Source organism: Labeo rohita, chromosome 14, assembly GCF_022985175.1.
Source record: "Labeo rohita strain BAU-BD-2019 chromosome 14, IGBB_LRoh.1.0, whole genome shotgun sequence".
Classification (NCBI taxonomy): Eukaryota; Metazoa; Chordata; class Actinopteri; order Cypriniformes; family Cyprinidae; genus Labeo; species Labeo rohita.
The window spans coordinates 3,840,026-3,859,511 of NC_066882.1; the positions used below are offsets into that span (position 1 = coordinate 3,840,026).

Sequence of the window (19,486 nt, forward strand, 5' to 3'; positions counted from 1 at the left end):
AGGTCTCTCTTTTTCTCTCTCCTTAACCCAGATGTGTCAAAGCTTCAGTCTGTGTGTGTCGAGGTTCCTGTTTACATCCATGCCTCTGGCCAAGGAGTCTGCTAACCCAACCATGTGTTCACCAAAGCATGTTTAGAGCTACAACATGCGCTACCCCAATGCATTAATATCGCCTGTGCCCCTACAGGTCAGAGTTTGGGTTGCATTTGGCTTGAAGGCATTGATGCTTGTCCAAATTTTTTTTAATTCCATTTGGTGGTGCAGAATTGACACATTTCACCTTGCTGGAAACAAAACAGGTGTCCTGAGTCATCTGTTGTGTCTAATTGACAACACAACTCCACTGAAATGCCTACGTTAGGTCCCCAAATAACATCCTGATGCAATTTATTGACTCTTTATATGGGGGAGTTTGAACAGGAACCACATATCATTCATCTGTAACAAATTTGGAAAGGTTTGGGCTTGGGAGATTTGCAGCAGCGAGAGGGAGTATTGTTAGCAGGTCAGAAGCACTGAGCAAGCATTACTCACAGTCTTAAATCATTCCCAGCTAGTGTCAGACGACTTTGCTGCAATCCAGCACTCTTTGTGAATTAGACATTTGGTCGTTTTTCAGTTGTAGTTGAGTCAGTTAACCAATTTTTAAGGTTCTGTGTTTTAAGATATTTGAATGTTTTTAATGCTACATTTATTATATAAAAAAATACACTAATATTGTAAAAATTACAATTAAAAATAACTGTTTTCTATTAGAATATATTTTAAAAATGTAATTTATTTCTGTGATGCAAAGCTGAATTTTCTGCTTTATATCAGAACTTCGGAGCAGGTCTATGAATCATTTGATTTAGATTGGGACTTTGGTGTGGCTTTGTGAATCATTTGATTCAGATTGGAACTTCGGAGCGGCTTCGCAAATAATTATACTTAGATGAGGACTTCAGAGCGGGTTCACAAATCATTTGATTCAGATCGGAACTTTAGTGCAGCTTTGCAAATCATTTAATTCAGATCAGAACTTCAGAGTGGCTTTGTGAATCATTTGATTCAGATCGGAACTTCAGAGTGGGTTCACAAGTCATTTCATTTAGATCGGGACTTTAGTGCGACTTAGCGAATTATTTGATTCAAATTGGTACTTCGGTGTGACTTTGTGAATCATCTGATTCAGATCGGAACTTCGGAGAGGCTTCGCAAATCATTTGATTCAGATCGGGACTTTGGAGTGGGTTCTTGAATCATTTCACAAATTAAATAATTAACGGTTCAAGTCCAAGTCCAGTAATTTCAATGCTACATTTATTTAATCAAAAATACAGTAATAATTGTAAAATAAACTGTTTTCTGTTAGAACATATTTTAAAATGTAATTTATTTCTGTGATGCAAAGCTGAATTTTCAGGATCATTACTGTCACGTGATCCTTCAGAAATCATTCTAATGAAATTCTTGTGATTTGCTGCTCAAAAAAACATTTCCGATTATTAATATCGAAAACAGCTGCTTAATATTTTTGTACAAACCAAAATTTCTTTCAAGAATTGTTAATGAATAGAACATTTATAAGAACAGCTTTTGTAACATTCTAAATGTTACTGTCACACTTTGTTAATTTAATATAATTTCTTTAAAAAAATAAATACTGACCACCAAAGTATTGAACAGTAGTGCAGTTCACTTTGTTTTTTATTGGTTTGCAACTTTGAAGGTTGTAAGCACCAGCTTCTTTTTGTTTTAATTAAAGTGCCTGTTTTAAATTGGATCAATTTGGCCCACAATAAAAGTCATGCTCTTTTTAGAGTATTCCCATTTCTCTAAACAGCTGAATTGGGACAGCATAACTAAGGCTACGCATAAGCATAATGGGCTTAATGTTCTCTCATTGTTCTGGCTGCATTTACTTCAGCCAGTGTTAATAAAACCAAACATAATTAAAATGAGGTGACACAATTACAGCAATTGCTTTATTGCATAAAGAACAATATGCAAGACGCTCATTAAAATCATCACATGCCCAAGATGTCCTCAGGGACTTGGGCCTTATATTTTAACGTGTCTTTGGCTGATATTAGCGAGCAATAAACAAATTACCACCGCTTGGCCTTTCACACCTACACCCAGTCTGCTGTGAAGAAATTCTGGCTGGAAGACTTGCAATTCTTGGGCTGACTGTCAGCCATGGTCTGTTGCTGCTTATGCCAACCACAGCCCTGTCAATGATGGATGTCACAGAGCCACTTCTGTGTACGTGCTCAACCAGCGTATTGATTTTTCACCGTGGCACCTGTAAGCGCTATCTAAAGGGATGAAAGCAATCGTGGTGGAAAAAAAGCAGGCGAGCTTGAGACAACACCACAGTTCCAACAGTAGTGGCTCTGACTCATATGGTGCCCGAGGCAAGGGATAAACAGCCTTTATTTTAATAACTACACAGTGAGATTCAAAGCACTGTGATAAAATGTAAATAATGGCTTGTTTGATTGTTTTTTTTAACTGATAAATTGAACATTCACTTCTATGTTATGAGGTGGCTGGATGCTTTCAACCGATTTCCCATAGAACTGTCACAAACTGAACTGCAGTGGTCAAACTTTTTAAAATATAGTGAATTAAGCTACAAACTCAACCATAATGCACAACGTTTCCAGATCAGAACTTCATCAAAATCATTTGATTTGATTCAGATCAGAACTCTGGTGCAGCTTTGCAAATCATTTGATTTAGATCGAAACGTCGGTGCGGTTTGGTGAATCATTTGATTCAGATCAGAACTTCAGAGTGGGTTCACAAATCATTTGATTCAGATCGAAACTTTGGTGCGGCTTTGCAAATCATTAGATTCAGATCAGGGTCAGATCGAGACTTCGGAGCATGGATCTCGAATCATTTGTTCTGATTTCTTTTTTTAATTTAAAAAAAATAAAATAAAAATCTGTGTGAGACAATAAGTAATCACAAAGATTACATTATTAATTATATTACAAGATTTAGCCACATAAAACAATGACAGTGTATACTGTACCTTTTACTGGGATAACTTATATGCGTTCCCTACATTAAAAATATTTATAATATTAAAGTCAAATAAAATAATAGAAAAAAATAGTAATATTAATGAAAAATTACCCAATTATCAGAAAACAAACCTAAAATTATATGTTTTTGAAAATAAAAACAGGCTAATTATAAAAAGCAAACTATAAAAAATCTCAGTAAAAACCTTCAGAAAATAGACAGGAATAAAACTAAAGTTTGGTGTGTAAGTAGACTTGAAATGGAGATTTCTGGCTCAGTGCAGTAGAAAAAAACACTTTTAAACGTTTAAAGATGTGTATTGCAATCGAAACCTACTGACGTAAATAGATAAAGTGTAATAAAATAAACACTTAAAGGTGTATTTTGGATGTTTTAATTCCAGGAGCCTGAAATGTTATAAAATCCAAACAGATCTTGCCTTAAGCAATAAATATAAATTTCAGTAATGTCAAACAGCTCAGTGGTCATATATGTGACTGTCTGTAGTCATAGAGTTCAAATTTTTAGGTAAAACATGACACCATGAATTATCGATCATCTGTATACACCAGCAAGTCCCATCAGGCCACACATGGCTTTCCTCTGAAAACACACAGTGAATTTCAAGAAGCACTGAAGCACTGTCCATATGGTGCTCATTGGTTTTCTATTTGATCAGAGACATGAAATCAGACCTGTGATCAGAATCGGCAATGTGCTGTGAGTTTTTGCACAACTCCCGAAGCATGTACGAACGATCAGTCATGCAAACAGGTTTCCCTGCGGGTCCAGGGCCTTGGGTTAAATAGCGTCGTGAAAGTCTGCGTGAAAATCCAATTCCAAGCTTGGCTGGCATCGGACAAGCGTGAGATGTGGGGAAATTAACCTCCAGCCAAATGAAAAGCAAACGTCTGGGCTGAACGGACAGACACACACTTCTAATGACCGTAAGCTCATGAGCGAGAGCCACCTATATCGCTGCTTTCACAGGCTCGTGCCTCCACTCTTTCAAGTTTCAAGCTTCATTTATAAATGGAGGAATATGAATGCAGAGTGGGGCTATTTTTAGTTGGTTTTATAAAGTTTATAAATTACTCATACAAAGACTCTTGCTCGAGGCTGTCAAGAGATCTAGTAGTCTGGACATAAAGCCCATGTGACCCCCATACAGATTTAAACAGCTAATTCTTACTAGCAGTAAAACGAGTCTGGAAAACACACAATCTTTATTGTTGTCATATAAAGTTTAGGACAGAAAAGTGCAAAGTTCTTCGTACTAAAAATGGAAGCTGGGATACGAGCGGAAAGTATCACGCTCGTGCTGTTTTTCCAATAAAAATGACACATACTAAAGGGCGCATTTGTATTTAAATGATTACGACCTCAAATGAAATCTTACAGGAATGCATCCGCTTAATGAGGAATAACACTGCGGTCCCACTGTGCAGCAGTCTACGGCATTTCGTAACCGCCGCTGAAAGACTTCCTGACAGCTCCCCTGTTGCTCTTTTGTTCCCTGTGTGGAGACTGATCAGGTGCGGCACTCCACATTTCATTTCTGTAGTGCCATCTGGGTCTCTTTCTTCCATGCTGCTGAAGTCTGCAAATAGTCGTGACAGCAAAAGCTCCTAGATCAATTTACAACTTGCAGACGTTTTCTTGCCAGGTCACAGGCTCTGTGTTGTCAGTACATCCTACATTAAACACTCCAGAACCATAATTTTACACTAAAATAAATCCTATTTTCAACATCCTTTGTGTTGTTTTGAAGTAAAAACAACTAAAAAAAGCATTGCAACTACGACTTGTTGCAAATGTACTTCTAAAGTCAACATGAAACTGCATTTGCAACCCATTTTAATTCTGTAACAGTGGCACTTCCAAGTAAAAGATTTTTCGGTGAATTGATTGATTGATGTAGTAATTCAAATGGTCTCAGTCCAATCCAAGGTGGAGGATTACATTGCTGGCAAAAACTTTCGGACCAGGATAAGGAGGGCTGAAGGTCAAGTTTTACCCTCAAGATGAATCCCAGTGGTAACGATTCACTGTCAAAACTATCAATATCATTTATTGCTTAACCTTTATTACATAACATAACTGGCAGTACATTACTAGGGCTGTAATTATGCAAGATTTTATATAGTCTGCATTCCTACAGGCCACTTAAAACCACACTGACAGACGCAAACCAACGCAGACAGTAACCAGATTATAGTGGGCCACTTCTCAGACATTACAAAACCTGACAAAGGCTGTTTCAACATTGATTTCAATTGGCGAAAACAAGCAAGATCGATGCCAAGAGATGCTGAAAGGGTTAACGCTGATCCAACAAATCCCAAAAAACATGTGCCTACCACATTTAGCTAATGACAGCTTTAACTTGTCCATGCTGACAAGTGATCATGGTGTAAGCATGACAATCCATGGCTAAGTGCGCAATTAGATTAATGCACATTGTACAAGGGTGTAGAATTTAGTAGGGACACTAGGGACATGTTCCTACTAATATACCAATACCGTAAATACACTAGAAAACTGTGCGCTTTCATGGACACACATTTAATACATGGGCGGAGTAAGAACATATAAAGTAGCCGAAGTGCTTAGAACATAAGTTCAGTAGAATCATAAGGTTTGCCCTCTTTAACTTTATGTTGTTATGCTGTTCATCTGTTTATCCCATTTGCTATTTTTACATTAACTATCACTCTTTATAGACTAATACAATCAGGTACAACAATAATTTCTCAAGTATTTATTACAATATGTACTGATAAATTGAACATTCACTTGCATGGTGTGAGATGACTGGATGTTTTCAAAGGATTTCCTATTGAACTGTCACCAACTGTACTGCAGTGCTCAAAATATAGTGAATTAAGCTACAAACTCGATCATAATGCACAATGTTTCCATCTAACACGCATTTTGAGGTGCAGCTTGTCACTTTAATGGACTGTTTTCACTATTAGCAGTAAACCGGTTACCTTAGCTGAATATGTTCTTAGATTTGTGTAGAATGTTATCTTTGGAATGGAAATATTGATATTTTATAAACGTAAACACGTACTTTTTCGCTTGTTTCAGTTAATGTCATAAAACTAGCGAGCTAAGCCAGCAGTAGTACTAACAGTGTCGTGTAAACATGGCTAAAGACGCGAAAACCGGAGGAACAGACAAACCGATTCAATTGAGCGAATCGTTTACGCTGGAACCGCTCCGATTGATTCGTGGGTTCGTGAATCTTTTGATTCAGATCGGAACTTTAGAGCGGATTCGCGAATTATTTTGCGAATTGAACGATTTAAACGATCCGCGCACCGAGCGGGTTCGTGAATCTTTTTAATCAGATCGGAGCGGGTTCGCGAATCATTAAGCAAATTGAATGATTCGCGATCCGCGCACCGAGCGGGTTCGTGAATCTTTTGATTCAGAACGGAACTTTAGAACGGGTTCGTGAATCATTTTGTGAATTAAATGATTCGCGAACCTGCTCCGGTGCATGGATCGCGAATCATTTAGCGAATTGAATGATTCGCGAACCGCGCTCCGAGCGGGTTCCTGTAAATCTTTTGATTCAGATCTGAACTTTAGAGTGGGTTAGTGAATCATTTAGCAAATTGAATGATTCGCGATCCTGCTCCGGAGCATGTTTCGCGAATCATTTAGCGAATTGAATGATTCGCGATCCGCGCTCCGAGCAGGTTCCTGAATCTTTTGATTCAGATCGGAACTTTAGAGCGGGTTCGTGAATCATTTAGCAAATTGAATGATTCGCGATCATGCTCCGGAGCGGGTTTGCGAATCATTTTGATGAATGATTCTGAACTTCCGAGCGGGTTAGTGAATCTTTTGATTCAAATCGGGACTTTAGAGCGGGTTCGTGAATCATTTTGCGAATTGAATGATTCGCGATCTGCGCGCGCTCCGAGCGGGTTAGTGAATCTTTTGATTCAAATCGGAAATTTGGAGCGGGTTAGCGAATTATTTTGCGAATTGGACGATTTGCAATTCACGCTCCGAAGACCCGATCGAAACTTCGTAGCGGGCTCGCGAATCATTTCACAAATTGAATGATTCGCGATTCAGATCGATCACCGCGCATCGCGAATGATTTGATTTAGATTGGGGTTGTAAACTATGGTTAGTGTAGCAAAACCAAGGTTATCACTGTTAAACTATAGTAACCATGGTTTTTTTCCCATTTTTAACAAGACACATAGGATGAAAAGAGAGATACAATTTTCACTGCTTTAGAATTAATAGAATTGACATCTTAATCAGAAGAATGACAAAATCAGCAATCCGCTTCAATGGCTGACTTAAATTAGAATTATGTCCATAAGCTTTTTGTGAAATCTTTTGTTTGACCTCTTTATATTTAAGGACAGAACTATAGTTTCCAAAGTCAGCTCGTTATGATTTTCAAGGGCGTAGAATTTAGTAGGGACGATTAAATGTCTGTTGTCTGTCGTTATGTCTCCACCAATGACAAAAAAAATCAAACCTACGCCTTCGGCATTGTGCAATCATTTAATGCACATAGCCATGGATTATCCTTGCAAATGAAAAATGAATTGCAAAAGCAATTGAAAACCTGAATGCAACAAAACATACAATATTAAACATGCATGCTGTGAAGACGAAGGTCACACAGAAAGATAGAGTTATATATAAAATAAGATATATTTCCATTTTTGAATGAAATACGTCTTTAATATCAGCTGCAGTTTTACTGCTCAGGTAACTTTACGCCACAAGATAACGATAATGAGAACAATGATTTTTGCCTTTGTGGCATGTTGTTATTGTGTTTTCTGCTGTGACTCCAGTGTGTCATTTTCTGCATGGCTTACTCTGATGTAAGCACAATGCGAGAGCAAAACCTTTGGGGCGGCTTTGTGCATGCTGTATTCTCTGTACCTATTTATAACGCCATAAAGTATATAACCTTGCTTTATCGTGTATATTGCACAAGTCACCCAGAAGACAATGAATTTCTCACCTGCTGATACACACAGCAATTATCAAGAAGAACTACAGAAGTTTCTAAAACATATGTAAGCGGCGGCTCGTGACGCACAAATAACACAGCTAACGAGCACCTACAATTAGTATTCAACCGGAATGAGTCAGATGAGCGGAGGCATAATGGAGAGCACTAAATTAAGCATTAAAATCAACACTGAGACTGCAGATCATCTGAAGAGACTCACGCTGTATCGCAGACTCTAAACACATGCTGCTCGGCGCGTGAGGTTTGTGTGAGAAATGAGAAGAGACTGCTACTAACCCGAAGGCCGGAGAAGAATTACATGGGAGAAAACAGCTTTTAAGAACAAGGCGGAGCGCATTTCACACAGTCTAAATTGAGATGACATGGCTATTATTGCTGTATGTGCTAAGTGAGTGCCTGAAGGACACCCGGCCAGCCTCATTGTCAACACTCAGACGGGCAAATGACTTGTGAAATAGCCGGAATGCGCGCCATTTCCCTTGCACGAGATTCATGATTGCAATAAGTGGAGACGAGCTGACTGGATCCTCTTCGTTCCTTCATCATCAGGAAAACATTACTGCTCTTATGAAATCACATGACGGCACTGGGAGTAGATGCCAGGTGGAGCGTGAATGCAATATCGATAAATAGTAACAGGAAAGACAAGATGAATGGAAACATGGAGATAATGAACAGAGTAGCATAAAAATCTCTTCCTAGGAGTTTTTTATTTTTACAACCCTCAAACAATCACGTACTAACATCTGCTACATCGCTATTATCAATCAGTGGGTTTATGGCAAGGTTTAAAAATAATAAGTCAGAAGACTTCCTCCTGTGGAACGCAAAATGAGTTCAATGAAAGTGTTTCAAAACAAGCTTTTTTTGTAAATAAACTTTAATAGACTTTAAGTCTATTCTTCACACAAACAGCTTCATATGACTTGGTTCACACAGTGCATAAGTCATATGGAATATTTTGTGTTTTTGAAACTTGGTCACACATGCATTTTCTTTATAGGGAAGAAAGAAGTTTGGATTTTCTTTTAAGTTTCTCATTTGGCCAATCTAAAAGGAATCCATTTATTCATTTCTAGTTTGTATAAAATAAAATAATTTTATATTGCAATATCCTTTGTGAAAACAATGCACTTAATTATATTGAATGTGCACTTACGATTCAAATCGTAAAAGTATTAAAAAATGCACTTGCAGACAATATATCAGTAACATAACACATTTGAAAAGTGTACTTTGTAATGTTACATTAAAAGTTTTACTTTTAAATTTTAAAGTACAGTACTTTTACAATACAGTACATTTTAAATACTTTTGTTTATAATAATGCACTAAAGTGCAACTTTATCATTACAAATGTAAATACATAACACACAATGTTCAACAGAACTGACATGAAAGTATATTTTAGTTTAGCATAAATGCTTGTCTGTACATTCAGCAGCATATTTTAACATAAATAAAACACATATAAATATGAAATTACATATATGAGCTGCACTCTACTTAAGTGGTTCAAAAATGCACTGTAAAGTTATATCAGCATGCTTGTTCAGTTGAACTCAATTTAAATTTATTTTTTAAGTTCAAACTTATAATTTAAGCTGAAGACGTAGGCAGAGTTCAGCTAACTGCATTCAATATAAAATTAAACTACTGTACATTTTTATTTAATTGCACTTATAAGTGCATGAAAACATTACCTGTACATGTATGTTCATTTACAGTGTGTTATTTGGAAAAAATGCAGAGGTGTTCTTTTTCTCAAGGAATCTTATATTTAAACTGAATGCTGTGATTATTTAATTTATATTTAAAGGGATAGTTCACTCAAAAATGAAATGTCATCATCATTTGCTCACCCTCTACTTGTTCCAAACCTGTATGAGTTTGTTTCTTCTGTTGAACATAAAGACATTTTAAAGAATGTTGGCGGTAGCCATTGACTCCCATATTATTTTTTTCCATACAATGGATGTCAATGGCTGCCGTCAACTGTTCAGTTACCAACATTCTTAAAAATATATCTTTTGCGATCAAAAGAAAAAGAAACTAATACAGGTTTGGAACAACTTGAGTTTGAGTAAATGACAGAATTTACATTTTTGGGTGCACTGTCCCTTTAAATAACTTTTACGTCAATGCATCAAAAGCAGTTTGATGACAGCTACCAGAAGAAATAGAAGCTATGCACAGACAATAGTTGCATAACCTGCAGTAGGCAGGTTATGCAGCAATTACATCATTATTAGACTATCACGTCAATGGAAACATAAGCCAGAATAAAGTAAGAGAGAGAGTTACACGTCAAACGCAGAAAGAGCAAACCAAATATTACGAGTCCCCTCCTCTTGTGCCCTCACGCCCCCTTTAACAATCGAGGCATTGGAAGGCGGCCTGGGTGACTTCAGGGGCCGAATGACGTAAAGCAGGGAAGCAGCTGAGCACTCAAAGCTCATCCTGAATATCAGTGCAGAGGTCTAATGCATCACTCTGGGGTAAAGGGCCAGAGCTGAAAGGGTGGTTCACGCCAGAGGGAAGTGCAAACTAAGACTTAGTGCTTTATTGAACTGCTAAGTGGAGTAGCTTTACAATGTGCCAGTGTCACACAAGACGCTCGAGATACTAAACCGCGTTCGAGTACCTCTTATTTTCTCCTTTTGTTATTCACGACGGAGCGGTTGCTTCTGACGGGAACAAGGCCAGAAACTAAATAGAATGTCAAAAGCATAAAACGGTTTACAGTTGAATGTCCATTCACAGAGTTAAGACGAATTATCCACTAAAGTTACATGCAGAAAAAATGATAAGCTCAAACCAAGAAAAACATGGCAGGTTTGATAAAAACAGTTTCTCTTGGGGTTCCTGTATTTTTTTGTTGTTTGCTCTTGCGGTTATTACATCAATTCTTTAAAAGCACCAAGCGGATGGAAGCAGACCAAATTTACAGACACTTTCACAAACAACCATAACGCTTCACACAGAGCAACAATCTTTCATGAAACCTACAGCATTTATGCATCGTCAGTCATAAACATGCACAAATGAACATAAGAAATGTTTATCTATACTGTCACCACTGCGCCCTTGAGTAAAGCACTTAACCTCCAGCTGCTCCAAAGGGTTTTGTCTTTAATAGGTCTACTGTAAGTTACTTTGCATAAAAGCATCTGCTCCAGCTGAGATTTTCGTACGTTTTGGACTATCAGATATTCTGATCAACTTCGCTAAAATACAAGTATATATTTTCAAGTATAAAAAACAATTTAAACAGTGTTTTAAAAAAGCTTAATATTTGAAAGAAATATTTAGACGTGTTTCTAAAACTTAAAACAGGTTTATATTTTTAATATTATATTGCATTTTTTTATAATTTAAATTAATTAATTAATTAAAATTATTAAAGTCTTTATCATATACAAATTCTGTCACTGAACTAAAGTAAAAAATAATTAAAAATCTAATTATATATATTGAAACAGGTTTATATTTTTAATATTGTATTGTAATTTTTTATTATTTAAATTAAATCTATTAATTAATTTAATCAAATTATTTAAAGCTTTATCATATACAAATTCTGTCACTGTACTAAAGTCAAAAATAATTAAAAATCTAATTATGTATATATTAAAACAGGTTTATATTTTTAATATTATATTGTATTTTTTATAATTTAAATTAAATCTATTAATTAATTAAATAAAATTATAAAAAACTTTATCATATACAAATTCTGCCACTGCACTAAAGTCAAAAAATAAAAAATCTAATTATATATATATATATATATATATATATATATATATAAACACACACATATGTATTTTAAAATGTGTATAGTGTATTTATGTTGATTTTACGTAATTAAAAATTACATTTGCACCATTTTTTTCTGAAAGTTAGGACTGAATGCACTTGAAAATGTCAAATGGTGAAAAAGAATGAAATATATTAAATATTTTATCCATGTAGATGGCATGTTAGTGTACTCGTAGAAATAAATACTTCATTTTAAAATATCAAATGAAAATTTATTTTATTAGAGTTATCTCCAAATGTAAATTTTATTGTGTTTTTGCAATATTTGGCAGGACACATGCTGAAAACACGTAAATATTGTTTAAAAAACATGTTATAACATTAAACTAGATTTATTTATATATATATATATATATAAATGTATTTATATTATATATATTATATATTAGATATATGTAATCATTTTTAATAAAAAACATAAAATGAATTCTTACTCAGTAATGATGCATTAAATTGATCAAAAATGACATTCAAAGACAAAAATTGTGTATTTCAAATAAATTATGTTCTCGTAACCAATCTATTAATCAAAGTATCCTGAAAAAATAAATTAGTATGTCCAAAAAAATACTAAGAAGCGCTGTCAACACTGATTATAACAAGAAATGTTTCTTGAACACCCAGTACCTAAAAAAAGAGTTTGTTTGTTTCTTGCTCTCAAATGTTCCCTGGACCCATTAGTATCTCTCTGCACTCCTCTAGTAAACCCTGCTGTTACAAGACTATTTACATATTCTAAGATGTCCAGCAACAAGATGTTTCTCAGTCTTCCTCATTTTGCATCTTTTTAACTGTCTTCCCATTGCTCGACTTTAAGAGTTTATTAGGCTCATAATCACAGTGTTGGTGGACGATTTACTTGGCAAGGGACTTCGTGTGGTCGCACGTAGATCGCCATGGAAACAGCATCCCTACACAGTCCGCAGAACTAAACTCTCAAGTGCTCGTCCTCTGTGGCGAAACAATTTATGGCTGCCATGACAACAGCAACTGCAGTCATGTGCCAAGACTTTACGTATATGGAATTTCAATTAATAGCACTTGATTTACACGCAACGAGAATCCTGTAATGAAAAGGCGTTTGTTTTTACCTGTCAAGGGATATGCAGCACAGGTGTAAGATGGAGGCGGTGGTCAGCAGCACGTCCAGAGAGGTGCGGACCAGGCAGAAGGTCTCGCCGTAGATCCAGTTCTGATGGATCAGTTCTATGGCACCAAACGGCATCACCAGCACTGACACCAGCAGGTCAGCAAACGCCAGCGAGACGATGAAGTAGTTGGTTTTGATTTTCCTGCGGGAGAAACAAAAAGCAAAGGTTCATTTCTTTTTTATGAATTCAGCTTCTATAACTGAGGTACACTTCACATCAGGAAAAAGATGTAAAAACAATACAGTATGATTTCTCAATAAAACTGGGAACTCGGTATTGGTTTCAGTTAATAAAACTGTGAAAAATACTGGTTTCAGCTGATATTAAGGCTGTGCAATTTTGCCAAAAAATATATATCTTCATATTTTCTGGGATTTTTTTCTCAATAACGTTAATTAAACAATATTTTTCAGAATAAGTTTTTATTCTGGTACTTTGGCTGGTTTAGGCCTTTCATAAATAAATATGACACTAAAACTGCCACGTCCATGTTATAATAAGTGATTCATTGAATCATTCGTTCAAAAAATTTGTTTAAAACGGCTGATTCATTTTGAAAGTCTTTATAAATGGATCATTGAATCACTGACTCAAATGATTTGTTAAAAAACTGATTAATTCAGGATTAAAACGTCACAGTGCTGCTCTGAGATGCACAAATGTACCATTTTCGTTGGCAAAAGAGAAAAAACAGACAATATTGTGTCTAAAATGTAACCCAGTCAATATGAACTTCTTGTTTGTAAAACTGCTGTATAAAATACGTATTTTTTAGTTAGTAATATGACAGAACAGTGACTAAAATTAAATATTTTCTTATTTGAAAGAAAATTACATTTAAAATCTAAACTAAAATCTCATATATATGTAAAATAAAAGAACATTTGTGCATCTCAGAGTGAAGTTTCAATCCTGAATGAATTTGTTTTGGATGTCAGTGATTCAATGATCCATTCATAAAGACAGTCTTGCTCATTTCTAAATTAATCAGCCATTGATGATTCAATGAATCCTTATTATTTGTTCAAAACATATGATTAATTCAGAAATGAGCAAGGTCTTTAAAAATGGATCACTGAATCAGTGACTCAAAAGATTAGTTGAAAAACATTCATTCAGGAATGAAACACCACAGTGTTTCTCCAAGAGGCACAAATGTTCTTTCATTGTAACCATTTTCATTGGCAAAACAGAAAGAATATATATATATAGTCACTGATTCAATGACCCATTCATAAAGACAATCTTGCTCATTTCTAAATGAATCAGTCATTTTGAACAAATCTTTTGAGTGGATGAATCACTTATTATAACATGGACTTGCCACCACCTACTGGCGGTTTAAGTGTCATATTTATTTTTCCATGCAAAGTGATTCATTTAATTATTCGTTTTATTGATTATTGACTAAAATGATTCATTCAAAAACATTTGTGCATCTCAGTGCAACACTGTGGCGTTTTGATCCTGAATGAATCTGTTTTGAACAAATCATTTAAGTGATTCAATGATCCATTCATAAAGACAGTCTTGCTCATTTCTAAATTAATCAGCCACTCTGAACAAATTGTTTGAACGAATGATTCAATGAATCACTTATAACATGGACTTGCCAGTGTCATATTTATTTATCCATGCCAAGTGATTCACTGAATCATCCGTTCAAATGATTAGTTTGAAACTGCAGATTCATTTAGAAATGCGCAAGACTGTCTTTATGAATGAAAAGAATCATTGATTCAAATGATTTGTTCAAAAACAGATTCATTCAGGATCGGAAAACCACAGTGTTGCTCTGAGACGCACAAATGTTCTTTGATTGTAATCATTTTCATTGGCAGAAGAGAAAGAAACAGACAATATTGCATGTAATTTGTAACTTACTCAACATTAACTTCTTGTTGTATAAAATCCGTATTTTTTTTTAGTTAGTAATATGACAGAACAATGACAGAAACAGAAAAACAAAATATTTTTTATATTATATATATATATATATATATATATATATATGATATTTTGCTAATAAAAATGGTTACAATAAAAACATTTGTGCATCTCAGTGCAGCACTGCTGTGTTTCAATCCTAAATGAATCTGTTTTTGAACAAATCATTTAAGTCAGTGATTCAATGATCCATTTATAAAGACAGTCTTGCTCATGTTTAAATGAATCAGCCGTTTTAAACAAATCGTTTAAACAAATGATTCCATGAATCACTTATTATAACACACACTTGCCATGACTTACATGGGGTTTAAGTGTCATTTATTTATCCATGCCAAGTGATTCATTGAATCATTCATTCATACGGTTCATTAAAAACGTCAGATTCATTTAGAAATGAGCAAGGGACTGTCTTTATGAATGAATCATTGAACCATTGACTCAAATGATTCGATCAAAAACAGATTCATTCAGATCGAACAGATCAAAACACTGCAATGTTGCTCTGAGATGATGCATAAATGTTCTTTGATTGTAATCACTTTCATTGGTAAAACAGAAAAAAAAAACAGACAATATTGCATCTAAAGTGTAACTCACTCAACATTACCTGTATTTAAAAAATCTGTATTTTTGTATTTTTTTAGTAACATGACAGAACACAGTGACTAAAATGAATTATTTTCTTATTTGAAAGAAAATTAAATTTAAATGCTAAACTAAAATTGAATATAAAAAATCTCAATCTAAATTCTCATATATATTAGAAATTTAATATAGATAATCTTGACTTTAACATTTGTTATTCATTAATTTGAACTCAAGATTCATAAATTCAAAATGCAGACATTGCAAAAACTGTAATTTAAAAACCTATTAAAGGCAATTTCAAAGCAATTTACAAAATGATCCAAATGTTTGTTTTCTTTTTGAGAATTTCTAGGGAAAAGAGGAAATGAGCAAAGTGGCCACAAAATTGCATAGTATCATAAAATTTGCCCATTTGTGGGTGAGCTACCTTTTTCAATTCAATAACAAGTGTAAACACAGCAGCTAGACAAGACGTGTTTCCTCATGAGGAGAAATTCATACTATCAAATCAGTTACTTGGAGAAAACAGTAACATGATATCTACTGAACGTGTATGTGCTATGTGTGTGGTACAGAACGTTGCTGATAGGTTGTCATAATGTTCGCTCCCCTTGAGACTCTCCAGAGCTCCGGGCACCCTATTAATGAGTAATAAAACTCTCGCTCGAGCCTCTGAACACACAGATCTATATATAGCTCACAGAGAAGCATTAATAGGCTCAAATCATTCTGTCACGTAACCATAACACGGCATAAAATCCGCATACCATCCGCACGTCAACAATACACACGTCTGAAAGAATGCAGAGAGGGGCACTGATTGGCTTTCATGCACATTTGACGCCAGTTTTGAAGAACAAAAAACAACAGGCATCCGATAGTTACACCATCAGATAGTATGTCAGTATTTACAAATCCCTTTTGGATGCATCATTAAAGCAAAATGCCACCAGATGTTCCATTTGACCCTATGGACCCTAGCGTCGTGACAACATTTAGCGTGTGACTCGCTCTTTGAATCTTCTCAGTGACATTGAGAAATGTAGATTATTTTTCCCATGACTTCTATTGGTGGAGTGGAAACATGCCCCTTGAGTGAAAGAATCTGGATGGTATGAGACAGGGTAAGCAATTTATAAATCAGAGGAAAAGTGTAGGAGGAATGTATGAAGTGATGTGTGGCATGACTTTTGAGGAGATAAGAAGTCTAGCGTTGCCTCCAGGCTGAGAGACATCAAAAAAACAACAGCATTTACAGAGCTCACTAAACGCTTTCTTCTCTCCTTCACTGTGTTAAGGATACAAAACATGAAGGCAACAGCTTGTATTAACTTTTAGTTCACTTTGTTCACTTAATAATTGTAAGCAAATAATGTGAGTGAACTTAAAATGTCAAGCTGTCTTAAAATTTGCTATTATGCAACCTTGAATAAACCTTGAAGTACCCTGAAGTAATGCAATGAACATCATACTGTTCAAAAGATTTTTAATTCTTTTGAAAGAAGCCTCTTACTCTCACCATGTCTGCTTTTATTTGATCAAAAATGCAGTAAAAACACTGAAATATTATTATGATCTAAAACAGCTGTTTTCTATTTGAATATATTTTAAAATGTAATTTATTTCTGTGAAGTAATGCTGAATTCTCAGACTCATTACTTTAGTCTTCAGTGTCACATGATCTTTCAGAAATCATTCTAATATGCTGATTTGCTGATCAAGAAACATTTTTGAGAAAAGCTTTGGTCATTGATAAATATAATTTTTTTAGAAATTTTTATAAATATTTTACTGTCACTTGTGATCAATTTAACATGCTGAATAAAACAATTAGACATAAAAATGACACTACCAGTCAAAAGGTTTTGAACGGTAAGATTTTTAATGTTTTTTAAAGAAGTCTCTAATGCTCACCAAGCCTGCATTTATTTGATCCAAAATACAGCAAAAACAGTACAATTTTGAAATATTTTTACTATTTAAAATAACTGTTTTCTATTTTAATATATTTTAAAATGTAATTTATTCCTGTGATTTTAAAGCTGAATTTTTAGCATCATTACTGCAGTCACATGATCCTTCAGAAATCAATATAATATTCTGATTTGCTGCTATGAAAACATTACTATTATTATTATGTTGAAAACAGCTGAGCAGAATTTTGTCACTTGTCTTTGATAAATAGATTTCTGAAGGATCATGTGACCCTGAAGACTGGAGTAACGATGCTAAAAAACTCTGCTTTGATCCCACGAATAAATTACATTTTAAAATATATTCATATAGAAAACAGTTATTTTAAATAGTAAAAATATTTAACAATATAACTGCTTTTGCTGTATTTTGGATCAAATAAATGCAGGCTTGGTGAGCAGAAGAGACTTCTTTAAAAACATTAAAAAGCTTACTGTTCAAAAACTTTTGACTGGTAGTGTATATTACAGTATGGAAACTATAAAATATATTTTCTGCCTTATCCTGTGATAATAGGAGGGGGAGGGGGAAGTGTATTTGACTTCTTATCCAATTAAAAGTAAGTAAGCAAATAAATAAATAATTTAAAAAAAAAGCCAATTAGAGAAAAAAGGGAATTACATTTGGCATTTCTGTCCCCTTCGTTTCTAAAATGTTGGCTGCGCTTCTGGTGTCATCAAAGACAGTCAGTTCTTAATAGTTTCCTTTTATTTATTTAAAATCATATTATGTGCTTCCTCTCATGTTTCCTTTAATATAATATTCATCATAATATTCACTCATAAGACAAAGTCTGACAAACTCATCTTGACATCACAAGAATGATAACAAAGTCAACAACAATGTAAATTAAACGGGTAAGTGGTCAAACAATGCAACCACATTATTTATTCATGCCAGTGCATGCTGGGAATCCCAGCACTCAAACCTGCAGCAACAGCACTTAAAAATACTTTAAAATACGTTTGGAATTGGAATTGAAAAGCTGCTTTGACACGCATCACGTGCTCCTATTTTAGCTGTCGCAACTTTGTAATATAAGCATAAAAATACAATAATCAAGTAAATATTAGGTTTTGTCAGCATTCAAGGTGGCACACACACAATGGAAGTCATTGTTGTCAATGGTTACCAAAACTGGTTACTAACATGCTTCAAAATGTCTTCTTTTATATTTATTTCACAGCTTCAAATGCGAATCGTGTGCTTCTGATATCCTTCTCTGGCCATATCAGTAGCTTCCTTAAAATTGCACATTTGTGATGATGTTGACACTTTCTAGACAGTCTGAGATGATGGTGAGACAGTGAGATATGATACAGTGTGGGTGGAGATCTGGAGCTTAAGCAAGCAAGCACTGTTGTTTCCTGTCAGACATGGACTATTTCTGTTAATAACGGACTCAGAGCTCCATTCAGCTTTCATTGATGCAAAAAACAATGGCGTAGTTTTCCAAGAACCCAGCAGGACTCCAAAGGAGTAATTAACAGGCTGCTAATTACCTGCTGAAATGAAACCCAAAGAGGCTATGTATAAGTGTTTATGAGCGGGTGAACTGCTAAACTAATCAAAAAAACACCCACTGTTGCCAGAGACACTGTTAAACAAGGATGAGCTTGTACACTCGTTCTTAACAATTAACCATTAACCTGTGTAGTGTGTGTCAAAGACGAGATCACATGCAGGGGGAGTGATCAGATGGCCTATTTTAAGACATTTATCACTACCAACATGACATAATATTCAGTGCATGACTCCCTCTTTGACACTACAAAGATTTTCTTGGTAACCTTGATAAACGTAGATCATTTTTCTTATGACTTCAGAGATTTCATGAAGAAAAAAAAACATACTGGCGCCTCCAGGTTTGAGAGAGAAAAGAAATGTGTCTTCATCATATACACTACCATTCAAAACTTAGTAAGTCAGTAAGTTGTATTTATTTATTTTAAAATAAATT

General features: G+C 34.8%; 1 protein-coding gene across 2 annotated transcripts in view; it reads right to left on the bottom strand.

Annotated features, from left to right (window-relative positions):
* Positions 1-19,486, bottom strand: part of htr4 (5-hydroxytryptamine receptor 4) — a 136,636-nt gene that overhangs the window by 67,634 nt on the left and 49,516 nt on the right. For both annotated transcript variants that reach the window (XM_051128357.1, XM_051128358.1), the window contains exon 4: positions 12,955-13,155. In XM_051128357.1, the coding sequence (XP_050984314.1) occupies positions 12,955-13,155 (201 nt within the window). The remainder of the gene's footprint in view (positions 1-12,954; positions 13,156-19,486) is intronic.